A 15,599-nucleotide genomic window follows, 5' to 3' on the forward strand; every position below is an offset into this window, starting at 1 on the left:
TTTTAACAACAATTTTGTAGCTAGTGTCGTCTCTTTATTATATAATATTGATTTGTGAATGCTGCTTTCTAGTTCTCAACGTCATGTTCTGTTTTGTATGTTTTCTTATGAGTTATTGTTTCACAGGCCCTTGTAATTCCTGAGAAGTTTCAACACATTTTGCGTGTACTGAACACCAACATCGATGGAAAACAAAAGATTATGTTCGCACTTACCTCCATCAAGGTAAGCAGACTGACAATAAATTATCTGTGAGATAGTTTTGTAACAACTGGGTTATTATTTGGAAAAGATATTTTACTCTGATAAAGTTGACACTAATGTACAATAATTTATGGGTGCACAGAGGTATAACAAATTTTCTTCAAGTGTTTAGCTCTACACCAAGCTTTAGAGTTGAACACTCAAAAGCGAAATTTGTATCTCTAATGTATCAGTCAATTCCAAGCAAGATCATCCTGCAACCCCCGGGCATTTGACCGCTACTGAGGCCCAGATAGTGGGGAATTTGATCGAACAGAAGCTCGGATGGTCAGGCATTTGACCGTTGACAAAATGTGTCATAAACTGTAAAACGCTAGCGAGCTCAAGCGCGTGAAGTTAGTATTTGGTTACGTTATTAAATGTTAAGTACCTAGTTTCAACGTATCTATCTTTTCCTATAAAAATTGGCTGATAAATAGGGCATGAGTGTCCTTTTAGACCAAGTGTTAACGAGAAGGTAACTGGTCGTTTAATAGCGAATCCGCTTGTACTCGTAGTCAAAACGACTGCAATTCAACGAGAAAACCGACTTACAATGACATTTCAGCCCCGATCCGGTGGGGCATTTGACCGTGCAACTGGCCCATATAGTGGGGAATTTGATCAGAAATTTTGAAAAAAGTCAAATGCCCGGGGATTTGCCCAGGGTTGGGATGATCTTGCTTGGAATTGACTGATACATAAGCAGCCATGCATTCAACTGAATTATGACACTAGTATTTTTTTATGATTTGAAAAAATGAAAGCCATGGTCACTGTCTTGTGGCAATTCCAGACATGCCAACCTTACAACACTGAAATCTAAGTGGTCGCCAATTTTACTTTTGATTCCTATTTTGACCCAAAAAACAGAATTTGAAAGTAGATTATTTCCAATTCAACCACAAAAGAACATCAAATACCCGAACATTTCTCCCCAACCTAAAATCACCCAAGAGTGAAAACATGTACTTCAAGCACTTTCCTTCATGTCCAGAAGATTTGGTGACCCACACGGGAGAGCCTTGTTGGTTTGAGAAATTATGATCCAATTCTAGTTTGAGTAAAACAATTAAAACTCAAGGTTTTTGCTGTTTGTAGGGTGTGGGGCGAAGGTATGCCAACCTTGTGTGTAAGAAGGCTGATGTTGATATGAACAAACGTGCTGGAGAACTCACAGATGATGAGGTGATGTAATATTTCTGTTATTTATGTTTTCCATGGAAATCCTGTTTAGTTTATTTTGATGTTCTGTAAACTTTATAATTTATTAAACCACTTTTTCTTTCTTTGAACTGACAGGTGGAGCGAGTTATAACTATTATGCAAAACCCTCGTCAGTACAAGATCCCTGACTGGTTTCTCAACAGGCAGAAGGACATTAAGGACGGCAAGTACTCCCAGGTATGGAAATCGTAGTTTACACTTGTCTTGTAAGTGACTTAAATGTTTTTTTTGGTAATGACTTCTTGTTGACATCATTGTGCTTTGGTTTTAGATTCTTGCCAACAATCTTGAGAGCAAGCTTCGTGAGGACCTTGAGAGGTTGAAGAAGATTCGTGCTCACCGTGGTCTTCGTCACTACTGGGGGTAAGCTTGTACAAGTTATTGTTGTTAATTTATGGTGTTTATTGTTAAGAAACATTCCTACATGTACTTATCGTTTTCCATAAAGCCCGGGTCAAACAAGGATGAAAGTTGATGAGAGTTGACTCTCGTGAAAGTTTTCGTCAATTCTTTTTGGCTCTCATCAACTAGGACCAAACAAGAGAAAACTCGCATTGACTCCTGATGAGATCATGTGAGAGTCAATGAGCCTGAGTGCATGAGAAGTTCAGGCCAAACAAGAGCAAGAGTTTGAACTCTCATCCTTGTTTGGCCCGAGCTTAAATCTATTGGCGGGCCCCTGCCATGACTTAATATAGTCAATGTAAGCTCACAAGATTTTATTGCGTGGACTTCTTTTGAAAGCTACGCCATTGTAAATAATCTGTACCGGTAATCTTTTTTTACCACTATTTTTGCTCACTATTGGCAGTTTTGCTGTAAAAAGTTGGTCACTGAATAGACCTTTTTTACTGATATGACAACCATTTTGAATTCTGTTGTTTCCCATAATATCTTTCAAAAATAGAAATTAAAATGGCCGCTGTAATGTTGAAAAGGTCTTTTCCTAACAAGTCACACTGCTAGTTATTGCTATTACTGCCAATAAAATGTCGAGCTAGAGATGTCGCAAGTGCAAATATGTAAAAAGAATTATTATTATTCCACTATTGCGCCATTTTACCATATTAGGGCGAAAGAACGCACAAAACATGCCACGTTATTACACAGTAGAACAGGGCGAAAATACGGACGGACAAACTTACGGAATACGGACCCAAACTTGGTGGAAAAAATAGTGGAATAATTAAAAAATAACATTTTGCTCATTGCTCGTATTTTTCCTCACTCCTACGGGGCTCGGAAAAATACTACGCAACTCGCAAAATATCTGCGCGTATTATATGTTAAACCATCGAATAAGGTGTATGTATTTTGGTTTAGCTTTGTGGTTAAATCCCTTTGCAAGACAGGTTTAAAATACAAGTATTTTTTTGTTGTTGTTTACAGTCTGCGTGTACGTGGTCAGCACACCAAGACAACTGGTCGCAAGGGAAGAACTGTTGGTGTTGCCAAGAAGAAGAACTAAAAGTGCAATGTTCTGTAAATTGTAATAAAGAACAGTATGATCAAGCGTTTAGTCTGTTTAGTGTTATGTTGTGGTTGTTGACTCGCTTTCCTGACTTGTCCAGCAGGGCTTGAAAAAAGTTTAAATTCCAGCTCGCCCTTTAAATAAGCAGCTCTTAACTTTGGCTTGCCTGGGGCAGTTGCATGCTTGTCTTAGGGCACTTTTCATTAGTCAGAACTGGCCGGCCGGTTCTGTGGTTTTGAATACGAAATGGGTCTTTTCTACGAGATTTTTTCACATATCCACCGCAACAGTGTATAAAATTTGTGTATTGACTGATTTGACAGGACAAATCCGCCTTAAAACGGAATTCTATTCTTGAATATGCCGGTCTCACCAGCCAGTTCTGACTTATGGAAAGCGCTCTTAGTTTCCTTTTGTTCTATTTTGTGGGGAGATTACAAAGCTGGGCCCTTGCCCATCAGGAAAGTGAGCATGAAAGTAACTTGTCTCTTAGGAAAATCTACTTGTTCTGGATGAACAGACGAGACTTTTTTCAAGCTCTAATCAGGCATCATTGATCTTATTTGCATGGTCAATTTAGTCATCCCCATCAAAGAGACTAGAAAAAGATTCTCTCTTGGACATCTGTCACAAGAAATTTGGGCAATTCAGGGCCTCTTTACACGACCCTGGGTTTGCACCACCCCGGATTGGCTTGACGCCAAGTATGGGAAATAAGTAATGTTAACATGAACCTGAGTTTCCTGGTTGTATCAGAGTTTGGTTTCTTCGATACTGACCTGGTTCAGCTTTTCACCAAAAACTGAAAATGGGTAACTAAAAAGAAACAAAATGCCACTTTTAAAACTTCCTGGTATCACTGAAACGCGTTGACTTAAAATAAAAAATAAAAAAAGAGAAATAAACATCCTCCAGGGTTGGTTATTCGCAGACTATATACATGTACATGGAAATTGTCAACCCTTTAGACGGGTCAACCCAAGTCACGAAAAGGGTTACCTGGCAACAGGGGTTGACCTGGGTTGGAAGTTTTTTGTGTAAACGCTGACTGAAGATTGACTGAATAAGGGTTACCGGTTGCAGTGATTCAACTTGGGTAGGCAACCAACCGAGGGTTGTGTAAAGAGGCCCTTAGAAACAACTGACAGTCACAACAAGTTTTGCAAATAATATTCATTTATTAGGAACTGGGCACAGGAAAATTAAATAAAAAATTGAAAGCTGTCCTTGTGATGCAGTTTTATCCTTCTGTGTTGATTTAGGTTACTTTGCCTTGGACTGGAATCTATCCAATGCAGATGAATTTTCTAGAGGCCTTCTTTCATTCATTTTACTAGTTCTTGATTCTTTTCTCTTGTCTTTTATTGCTTGTCTAATTTTTTCCTGGAGAAAATAAAAAGAAGAGATATTTGACATAAGGTAATCAATTACTGGGCCCAGTTGTTCAAAAGGTGGATAACGTTACCCACCAGATAAAGATTTATCCAGTGGAAAGCGTCATCCACTTTGAACAACTGGGGCCTCGTGCTTCAAAAGTACTGCACTTGTAATATTGATCAAGTCCTATTCTTTGTGAACTCTATTTCCAGCCTTTTTAATTACATCTCGATGTACTCTAGTCAAAGTGATTGTAATTCTTGCAAATTAAGAGCTATGAAGCAGTAAGAAAGATGAAGCATTTCTGCTGCTGCTTTTCAGCATGACTAATAATCTTAGGGTACCTAAATTGAAAAACTAATGAGACCTGGAACATGGTAAGGCATTTGTAAGATTCTCTAAATGATATTTGAGGGAAAAATTTAAATGGTTTCCAAATTGTTCTTACCAACTGTTTACCAATTTACTATGATATGCATGTAACACTGATATAGGTTTTTTTCTACCTTGCTTTTGCCTTTGTCTTGGAATGAGTCCAGATACAAAGACATTTCATGTCAAAATGTGTTTGATTTGCATAAAGTGAGTTTGCAAATTACACTCATTTTTGTACCAAAACCTGTTCTAAAATACCCAAAAGTGAAAACAGTTTTGTGTGAGTCCTTCACTCACCTTTTTGTCTTGTTCTTCATGTCCTTTCTTTCTAAGGTGTTGTTTCTTTGAAGAGCTACGACCTTTCTTTTTATATTTTGGTTCAAATTTCTCTTTGGAATTTGACTGCTGGGGATGGAAGGAGAAACAAAAATGTAACGCTCCAATTTGACTTCCCATATTAGAAATATTTTTCATGCAGGCATGCATACATGAAGTTACCATAATATAGCCATTCACCATTATAATTAGAGCCATTTGTGATTGTTTAACGTTGCTTCAACTCGTTACAAGAGAATTCTGTTGTCTCATAAAATTCATTAGACTTATACCGATATTTCGATGCAACAAATGTAAGAGAAACAGCCAGCGATGTGAGAGTGAGCACAAAACACGAAGGGGTGGAGACATTAGTGTTCAGTTCTCCCGTTCAACACCAACCAGCAAGCTATGATCGAAGAAAAGTACGAAAAAATAGAGGGCTGTGAACAGTCTTAAAATTCATCAGCTCCCATCAACAATAAGTCCCCCAAACCCTTTAAATATCAGTTGGGATTGTATAGTAACGTAATAGCATACCTGTGAAAAAAAATTGACAACAAACAGAATTGCAACTATTTGTAATAAGCACTCCAAGAGTTTATTTCAGAAAACCTTGCATATAACGACAAACTCTGCCAATTTTTACAAATGGAATTATTGCCTGAGTCTTGTGCTTCTGGCTAACTGATATGCCAAACTTACCTCCTCATCATCATCATCATCATTCTGACCCTGTTTTCTAGCACCTTTCTTTGATGGATGACTGACACGTACAATATCCATTGGGTTTAATGTTATTAGCTCAGGTTGGACCTGCAAAAATGAGGTTAGAACGCTAGCTGAAACACTGATAATAAACTTTGTAGGAAAGGTTTAGTTGTAATGCCTGCCAACAATCAATCAATCAATCAATCAATCAATAATATTTATTTAATTAAAGTTGTCAGTACACTGTCCAACAGAAATGCTTTCGAGAGTGATAAATGATCGTCGCAGTGAATTTCCAATTTAAGCAATTGGAATAAAGAAGCCTGAAAAAAATTCAGAGCTTCAACGGGATTCGAACCCGTGACCTCCGCGATACCGGTGCGATGCTCTACCAACTGAGCTATTGAAGCCACACATTGGGAGCGAGGTCAATTGTGAGTTCATATTTTCCTATGAGAGGAGTGAAATGATGTAATGTATATGAAATGATTCATTACATCAGAAATGCTTTCATTTCCTAAGTTATGCACCACAAAAATAACTTAGTCGGAAACATTTGGGTTAATCTTTTAAACTTAATTTATAGTTTTTAACACTTTAAAGCCTTGTAAATACCAGTAGTTATTTTACTATACAGTACCTTTTCTAACAAGGACTTTACTTCAAACTCTTGTCTTTGTTTCTTTGTCTGGTAAGGATTAGCTTCCAGTGCATCAAAGTTAGGTTCCCCAGCACCTGTAAAGAAAAAATATATTTTTACTTAACTGTTATTACTTTGGCCTTTATGCCCACTGGCCAGGCCAATCGATTTTATATCCACCCACCCCCAACAGGCACTTTGATCTTTTCTTCTTAAGCTGGCCGCACACTAGAGCATCTAGCTGAGCTAACCGCCTTGCGTGCCTGTTTGCTCAGCAGATTTCTCTCGTGTGCGGACATTTTTCATGAGAATTTTACCTCGCCAGGCCTTGAGGAAAATATCTATTGTGTTTAATATTTTTTGTCTCGAGAGAAAAAATCCTCAACATGTGTGGGCGACATGAGCTACTTGCTCAGCCAGAACTGACCAATAAACACATGTAGAATGCTCACGTGACTCAACATGGCAGCTTCCAAATCAAACTTGCTAAGCACTTTCCTCACTGTCTGCGGTGAAATGTGCAGTGAGTAAATGGCTGAGCAAACAGGCTCACGAGGTGAATAACTCAGCTAGTTGCTCTAGTGTGCGGTTGGCTTTAGGGAAGGAAATTTTGACTTACCTCATCTATGGTGGAATATAATATGAGGAATATAATATGAAATGGTCCACCCCATATTGTAATTCTGTTGCTAGGTAGAGCACCTACGATTTATGCCCTGTTTATTCCTTCGTTTCGCCCCACTAACTGCCCCTGGGTCTCCGAGGATGCTCAATAACGTATAGCAAGATTAATGAAAACTCTAATTAGTAGCAACCTTACCAGGTATAAGTAAACTACCAAATCCTTGAGAGTGTCCTACGCCCAATACATCTTCAAATGGACAGAACTGCATTCCATGTACAGTGCATGACGGAAACAGATGAGACATGTAGGGAGACTTCTGTTTTTGAGTGAAAGCATCTCGCCATATCTAATTGCAATAAAGACATTTTAAATGTAAATTTATACTTATAAAATTAATTAAGAGAGACTTCAGTTTTTGTATAGTATTTATTGTTGGTGTTTTCCGGGTATCATACCTGTATGTTTGGTCCATGGCCCACAGCGAGCAGTCCTCGCTGGCTGATGGCAAGACAGCTTGCTGGTGTAGGAGTGTAATAAGCTTGGAGTTGTTTGTATGTTCTGACGTCCCAGATCTTCATTTGTCCATCTAGGCCTGATGTTGCCATGTAGCTGAGATTTGATTTAAAAGGGAAAGCAATTACAAGAAATCAAATAACAAGTGAAATGACCATGGGATCTATTAAATACTATTAACAATTTGTCCACAGCTACATCTTCTCCTTCATGTACTGTATTTCAGTTTTCTTGGCAATGCCAAGAAGTGCTAAGGGGTGAAAATGTGTATAGTTTATGACTGCACATTAACAACTACCGGCATTTAAGGAGGTTCACAACAGTTTCCAGCTCTCATACTACAAACAGTGCTACAAACATTTATGAGGACCTGCCAGGGGGATCCTGTGTCGCTTGTCTAAATTATAAAAATACCCTGTGTCGCTGTTTTATTGCACTTCTGTCACTGTTGGTAGTTGAATTAAGACCCAAAGTTGGCTTGTCCTTATCGGAATTTAAGTTTTTTTGGGGCAAAAGTGTTTGAAAAATAGAAGAAAAAATTAATCTTTAAATGAGCAACCGGAGTGCGTGATTGTTTTCTATCAGTGAATAGAAAACAGTTTCTGAGAGGACTCAATCAGATTCGACGGCATTTTCAAGATAGAACCACTGGTTGAGTTTCTACTAAAATTGAATAATGATCAGCATGGTAAGATACAACTTTATTCAAAGATTAAAAAAAAATTCACCGGAGCAGTTGTAGAGCCACCTTAAATATTTTGAAAATTTAATTTATCTTCCACTATCCACAGTTAAATAAAACTTACTATCCTTTGTTGTCAATGGCAATTGCTTGTACAGGTCCCTTGTGGCATAACATCTTGACAAGTGGGTCTTTCATCTTGGGAGCCCATAGCGTAACTGTGCCTTAAAAACCACAACATTATACTATTATTAACGTTCAAGTCCATGACACTCCTAACATTTTATTAGATCTTGAAAAACTTTGACTACCTCTCATAAGTGATATTTCGATTCAGAAGAGGGTAGCAAACAGTTTATGTGTGACACAGGTGGAAGAGGGGCAAAAATTAGACCATATTGTATAAAAACAGCTCAGACAAACGACACGTGATTCCTGAATTCTGCTGTTTCAAGGTACGTGACCACGTGAATTTGGCTAAAATTTCTGTGTGAAACAGGATCATGACACCGGCCCCCTATTGCTACCCTCTCAAAACAGTCTCTTATTTTAGTAATTGAACCTTCAGGCTGTAAGAGAAAATCTGTGGGGCTACCTAGGAGAGGTGTCTGCTCATGAGAGATTAAAAAAATGTAGTGTCGAGCTGTGTGGCTGGGACCTTAAACAAAGAGACTGTTTAATAAAAAGAGATGTCTACCTGCATGAGATGTCCATAGTGGAGATTGGACTGTATTATGCAGACACTACAAAAAATGTGGACACCTCAATTTTTTTCTTTTTTCTTTTTTGTTTTTGTTTTGTCCCATGCTTGTGTCATTGTTGAACGATTCATCTTCATTATTTCTCACCAAGCTTAAAATTTACCATCTGTATTATTTAATGGGTAAGGTTGTATTTTTATAATTATTAGACAAGTGTCTTTACCATTATAGTGTCCCAGGTGAATGACAGCATTATAAGGATTCTGAGTCATACAATCACATTTCCCAAGCTTTGTAAATAATTCAGCAACTGGTTTGCCTGTTGATGTGTCTTGATATTTGAGAATTCCATAATCCCCCTGTGAAGAAAATAAAAATACACATTTGGAAATAAAATTATTTTTAATTAAGGGTTTGAAGGTAACAGAAAACGTTATTTAAAAACTCAAGAACCCAAAACGTAGCAATAGTAATGTTTCTGATCACTATGTAATCATAAAATATCACAACTTGGTAACAGAGAGAAATGTAGACTAAAATCCTTTATGTAGTGCTTAAAATGATCCCAGAACCCAGATTAACTTAGCCTGTTTATATAAACAAGAGTTGTACCTGGAAGGAGAGCTACCCTCTCCCCTGAGTCATCTTTTCCTGGATGTTTATGTGAGAAAAGTTGTCCCTGCCACCCAGGTCAAGAATTGGCCCTCCTGGATTCATGCAAGCCATGCTCTGCATGTCCAGACTTAGATGAGTCCAAAATAAGCAAGTGTTTACTGACATAGGGAAACATTGGTTCACTCTGCAGGGTAACCCTACCTTCAAAGAGAGGACCTTCCACCCAGGTTCAATCCCCCCCCCCCCCCCCCCCCACCAAAAAAACAACAACAACAACTTTTTGCAGGAGCCCATCAACTGGAGCCTTCGTCTCCCATACTAACCCTTGGAGTCAACCCTTCCCCGTATTAATTTATTTTTAGAACTAATCTCCCGGGGTCTCTCGCGGGAGAATTCGCACCTCTGTCAATCATTTGTTGCATTCCGCTGTGGCTACGCAAGCTGTGATATCTAAAACAATGGCGAAATAAGAACGGAAGACTGCAGAATGATGTTCCTTTTCGTCGTCTGAATTCGGTATTTCTTCAAAGGATGACATCAAGTAATGCTATGACTAAAAAAAACTGCGGAATTTTGTACGGGTCTGTCAAAAAAGTAAGAGCAATTATTCGAATCGAAAAGCGCCGAGACCGATCTCGCAACTGCGAAATTACGAATATATTTTGAAAAGATGATGGGTAGCCGTAACAGATCGGTCAATATTATTTGTCGTGTAATTCTTCTGATAAGAAGGCAGCTTGATAAAAGCTTGATCGATTCTATTTCTAATCGTTGTTGCGAACAATAAATTTTACTGGGTTGTAAACATTCACACCAAACGAACGTAACAATGGTATAAATTTATAAACAAGGTACGCACTTTGGCCTGTACCAACACATTGCAAATCAAATTCTACAAGGCATTCAAAACTCTGAGTGACAATAATTCAGACAAGCGCTAGCTTGTGAACGCTTAGGGTTGACAGGTTTGGTCCTTCGTGGCGAAGGCACTAGACAAACATTAGAATCTAAACAGCCGTTCCGGCTAAACGACCCGTTCGGCTTTAGAATTCTCCAGATAGTACAGGCATAGAGTTCTCTTTGGAAACATACAAAGCGAAATAAATGTACGGGGATTGAAATAAGCGGATCACACGGTCTCTAACCGAAGAAAGATGTAACATTCAGGCCGTTGGCCTGTACGCGTACAATTTTAAAATTGTAAGATGCGCAATATCTCACCTCTGCAACAGCGACTCGACGATCTCTGCCATAATTCCAGTTGCTGGACTTTAGAAGAAACAAACACATATCATTTTCCTGAGGTTTTATTCGAAGCATGATGATCTTATATTGGCTGGATCTTGGAGCATACGGATAGTCAAAATTTGCATCAAAGTCATCACGTTTATAGTGAAACTTTGTCGCCGTATCAAAGAACACGCGTTCGCTACAGCTCGGCCATATTAAATTATTTCTGCTTTCGTTCGGGAATAGATCTTACAAATCCAGCGTCAAATCTCACAGTACTGTCTACGTCTAACACTGCATGTAATAAGTCCGTGCAAACCAGAAATCGGAAAGATTCAAACAAGCAACTGAAGCAAAAACACATTTCCGATCAACGCCATGACTAAACTGACTTCATTTTCAAGGACAAAAAAGTGGTTTATTAATTAACTTTTAACCGTTATTCATTCACGAGTAAACCAGGCTCTCTCGGCTGTAAAATCAGGAAAGTAGATAAAATTATAAAGGAAAACAGACAGGGAATGTGCGTACGACATTGACCGCCATTTTTTTTTTTTACATCGTCGCCCTAGCTGCGCTGCATGTGGTCTGACCGCAGGAGCAATGTTTTCGCGGGAAATGTGTTTCTAAAAATAAAAATATACGGGAAAGGGTTGACTCAAGGGTACAGTACGTATGGAGGCTCCAGTTGATGGGCTCCTGCTTTTTGGCAATTTTTGACATAAATGGTTCACAGAGCTCTATTTATAAAGAAAGGTATAAAATGATCTCTCACACAGAGTGGCTCGGTATGAAGGGTAGGGTCAACTTTTCTCCACATAATTAGGCCCTTGATCTTTTTATGTACACAAATAGACATCTCTCAAAATCAGATAGAATACTGTGATAGCACCCATAACTTAACAATAGCCACTTACCACAGAAGCTAGAAGGAAATGGTAAGGTAAAAACTCTAATCTGTTGACTTGTCTGTGATTTTTAAGGCAGTGCAGTTCAATTCCAGTGTTGTCGTAAATGTAGACACACTTCTTTTGGGCAACAGCAAACATGGTCTCAATATGTAACCATCTGCAAGGAAAAAGTAATATTAGAAATGATGACAATATTATTTATTGACCTCCAAATTTTAACTAGTTAATATGTGTACTCCTATACTGAAGCTAGTGCAATATCTTGGAAGTATACACTGTTACAAGTAGCTATTATTACAACAGTTATAATTTTTTTGTTGTATTATAATTTTATATTAAATTATAATTATTATAATCTTACCTGACATCTCTGACTGTCTCCTGTACATGAACTTCACATCCAAGTTTCTTGTTTTGCCAGTCCATTGTGGCCAGATGACCCTTTTTACCACCAATAAGAAGAAATCTGTCCAAAGATAAAATTTAATGTGTTTTATTAGCTAAAGCATCAATATTCATCCGGTAATATTAAATGTTTTCAATTGTTGGTCATATGGGCAATGGTCATGAGAATGGTTATTTGCCGACCACTGATTGGCTGTATCCTACTGGGTAGTAAGTTAGGTTTGCATTTAGGCCAAAGTGACCCTAATTCAAAGCTAATCCCAGTTTCTGTACATTGTTGCCACCCTAAAAGACTTCAACATCAGCACGGAGTCCTGGGAGTCTCTCGCCTCCGACAGACCCTCCTGGCACCAACTCATCACCAAAGAAGCCCACACAGCTAAGGAACGCAGGTCCTGTCAAACCGAGGAGAAGGAAGCAGTATGCAAGGAAAGAGCCGCCAGCACCAACAGCACAGCCCCTACCCACTTCTGCCCTACAGGTGTACATGTGGGAGAAGCTTCCTTGCCCAGATTGGTCTCATCAGCCACCTCCGGGCACACGGTAGCAAATTATCAACAAACTAGATGTCTTTGGTCATCTTCGATTACGAAGGACGAACAACAACACATTGTAGCAGGAAGCGGCTGGGGGCATTATATGGCTGCTCCGCCTGGATGGGATGCTAGTCCATGGCAGGTCATCCCTCACCAACCATATCAGGTTTTCTTTTAACAGGTTGCCTACCAGTACCCATAAAACTCATGGGTGGAGAGAGGCACAGTGTCAACTTCAACTTTGTTTTTTTACGAGGGTTGCACATAGCAGTCTTTCGACTGACAAACCTGTGGCCCTCGGATTCCCGATCGAATTGGAATTTAGAAGTGTTGGTTTTTGTGGAGGGAGGAAAACCGGAGAACCCGGAGAAAAACCCTCGGAGCAAGGACGAGAACCAACAACAAACTCAACCCACATATGACGCCGGGTCCGGTGATCGAACCCGGGGCCACATTGGTGGGAAGCGAGCGCTCTCACCACTGCGCTATCCCTGCTCCCCACAACACAATGATCCTATCCAATGCTTGAAACTAGACAACTCAATCCAAAGTCCAGTTCACTAAACACCACCAAATCAAACCACCCACATTCCCGATGTCATGTTAGTACTGTCTGTGTTAAGGGTATGCTGCTGGATATGGTCAGTAAACTCTAAAAGTATTATTTTGTACCTGAGAATTTAAGGAGCCTTCACAGGATTAATACCTAAGTGTTCTTCTAACAGTTCAACCTTATGTGTAGACACACATGAAGAGGATTAAGAAAGGATTCTTCTAAGAAAAAAAAAAAGAATTTGGCTTACCTTCCATTGCGTGTGTAATTTATACGGTAAGGTCCAAAGGTATCAAGATTTAGCTCAAAATACTGAAAGTAAGAAAATTAAAATTAACTTTTTTATCTGAAAGTTATATATTTAAGTGCTGGTTATAAAGATAATTTTTTTAAAAATAATATTAATTTTTCAACAATGTTAAATTTAATGAGCACATAATGACTGCATATTTTACATATCCTGTAGGCGAACAGGTTTAAGCAAAGCATAAACCTTTACACTACCAATAAAAATCTATTAAATTATTTTAGTACAAATCCTTAGTTAATACCTGCCTGTCACTTTTTTCCTCGGGTACCCCCCACCCCCCATCCCAATGCCCGGGGTATAAGATGTGAAACACCAACCTTTTTAGCACTTGTAATATCAACAACATCTGCAATATTCCTTTGCTTGAATTTAAACGTTTTCTCTAGACCTTCAGCTTCTAAATATCTGCCAAATATAAAAAAAATATTACCAAAAAGTAATGTTTGCCAAAGACACACAGTCATATACCGGTATGTGTACAATGTGGAATACGCAAATGTGTTAGTCCCATACTCAAGATATGAATTCAGTATCATTAAATTCTTATGATATACCCCCCACCCCTCCTCTTAAAAACAAGCCCACAAATAACAGATACAGAAAAACCCTTTGGTAAAAAGTCCCATTAATAAAATCCAGGATCTCATGTTTTATGTAAGGTCCAAGAAATGCAACATGTTGTATACAGTTTTTCTCTTCCTTCGTGTTGTTTGGTATGATCATCGATGATGTTATGTTATGACTGTAGAGTGTATTTTGTGTTTATAGAGTCCCATTATGCATACTGTGGTGATTATCTTAGAAAATTATGAAACTTTAGGTGTTTATACTGAAACAACATTGAGGAGTTCGCAAATTTCCCTTTCCTTGCTTTTCTATTCAACGCAAACTACACGCAAAAACAAGTTTAATTTCACCCTTTCCTAACTTTATTCCACAGCATAACTGCCACTGTAGCAGAGTTAAAGCAAGCACATGTATAGTAAATAATTCTTTACCCCGGTTCCTCTGTTAGAAGTAGCTCTGACTTAGCAGCCTGTACCGCCGCTTGCTGATATTGTGACTCGTATGATCTGAGCTTCCCTCGCAGCTTCTTGTCTTTTAAATTCTGATGATCAAAAAAAATTTAAATTCTAGTCTTGTATGATGCCCTAACACGGTAAAACATGAGAAAAACAATCACATTTTTCCAACCTTACTTTGAACCTATTTTGTCTTCCTCGATGATATTTCTGTAGTACAACTTTGTCCACAGTTTCTTCATCCTTGGTTTTCCTCATTGACTTTTCTTCCTATATGAAAGTTAACAATTAAGTTTCCTTGGAAGAAAAAAAAGAGATTTTGGAACAACTTCCCCACGTGTGTGTTTTACCTTCGCTTCTGCCGCCATCTTGATTTTATGAAATAAACCGCTGACCGCGCCGACACCATGGTTTCTACCCAACCTCGTCCCCAGGGCCTTCTCGGTAAATGGCAGTCTTTACGAGATGACCCTGGCCAAGGCTGATATAACGGCATCGCAGAGTGGTCTATTCTAACCTCAATCCTGATTGGTTCATGTAATCCAAAACAAATATGGCGGAGGGGTCGATTTTTCTTGGAATTTAAGCCATTTACAGCTGGAAAGGTAAGTCTTTCCAATATATTTATAATTCTCAAGATTCAAATAATTCGGTAGAAGTAGAAGCGTTAAATTCACTTCATTGCGAACTTTTCGCTTTGCTGTTTTGACTGTTTTATAACTTAATATTCCTGCCGAAAGTAGAACCTAGTACTGTCGGAAAGTAACATTCAAGATGAAAGAGTCATTTCGACACCGGGCTGCAGCTATGTACGAGATGCAAATCTAAAACGTAAAGGAATTTCTGCCCGTCGTAGACATAGTTGGACCTAAAGTGCTCGTGTTCTTTTTCGGAGGAAATTCGATTTCAATTTGTCGCGTTCGAACACATATCATCACCCATTCACTGTCTGCATTCTTCCGAATATGATATTGGTGCTTTCTAAGGGTCTGTTCTCATTATGAATTTATTTATACCACTCCTTTTTTGTAGGTCCTTATACAAGTGGTGGACGTGTTTTAAATCATGCTCAAGTAGTGCTGGAGAAAATTGGTGACCAAAGGAGATAAATTAAGCGTGTTAATAAGAGATCTATTA

The 15,599-nt window shown here is 38.6% G+C and overlaps 2 protein-coding genes across 3 annotated transcripts; one reads left to right on the plus strand and one right to left on the minus strand.

Moving 5' to 3' along the window:
* Nucleotides 1-68: 68 nt before the first annotated feature.
* On the plus strand, nt 69-2,982 carry LOC144628474 (small ribosomal subunit protein uS13). The gene is made up of 5 exons (XM_078486583.1): nt 69-225; nt 1,345-1,431; nt 1,546-1,647; nt 1,742-1,833; nt 2,860-2,982. The coding sequence occupies exons 1-5, from the start codon at nt 202-204 to the stop codon at nt 2,936-2,938; spliced, it is 384 nt and encodes a 127-aa protein (XP_078342709.1). The 5' UTR covers nt 69-201; the 3' UTR covers nt 2,939-2,982.
* Nucleotides 2,983-4,094: 1,112 nt separating this feature from the next.
* LOC144627967 (uncharacterized) lies at nt 4,095-14,869 on the minus strand. Of its 2 annotated transcripts, none has more exons than XM_078486006.1 (15): nt 14,813-14,869; nt 14,640-14,732; nt 14,439-14,548; nt 13,758-13,845; nt 13,381-13,442; nt 11,998-12,102; nt 11,643-11,793; nt 9,104-9,239; nt 8,304-8,403; nt 7,440-7,593; nt 7,180-7,330; nt 6,360-6,454; nt 5,714-5,824; nt 4,991-5,095; nt 4,095-4,324 (listed from the first exon to the last, which is right to left on the minus strand). In XM_078486006.1, the coding sequence occupies exons 1-15, from the start codon at nt 14,828-14,830 to the stop codon at nt 4,205-4,207; spliced, it is 1,599 nt and encodes a 532-aa protein (XP_078342132.1). In that variant the 5' UTR covers nt 14,831-14,869; the 3' UTR covers nt 4,095-4,204. The 2 variants fall into 2 exon arrangements, with proteins under 2 accessions (XP_078342132.1, XP_078342125.1); XM_078485999.1 differs by having other exon boundaries at nt 4,991-5,098.
* Between the last annotated feature and the right edge of the window lie 730 nt (nt 14,870-15,599).

This window comes from Oculina patagonica, chromosome 1, assembly GCF_052425735.1.
Source record: "Oculina patagonica isolate OP01 chromosome 1, crgOcupat, whole genome shotgun sequence".
Lineage (NCBI taxonomy): Eukaryota > Metazoa > Cnidaria > Anthozoa > Scleractinia > Oculinidae > Oculina > Oculina patagonica.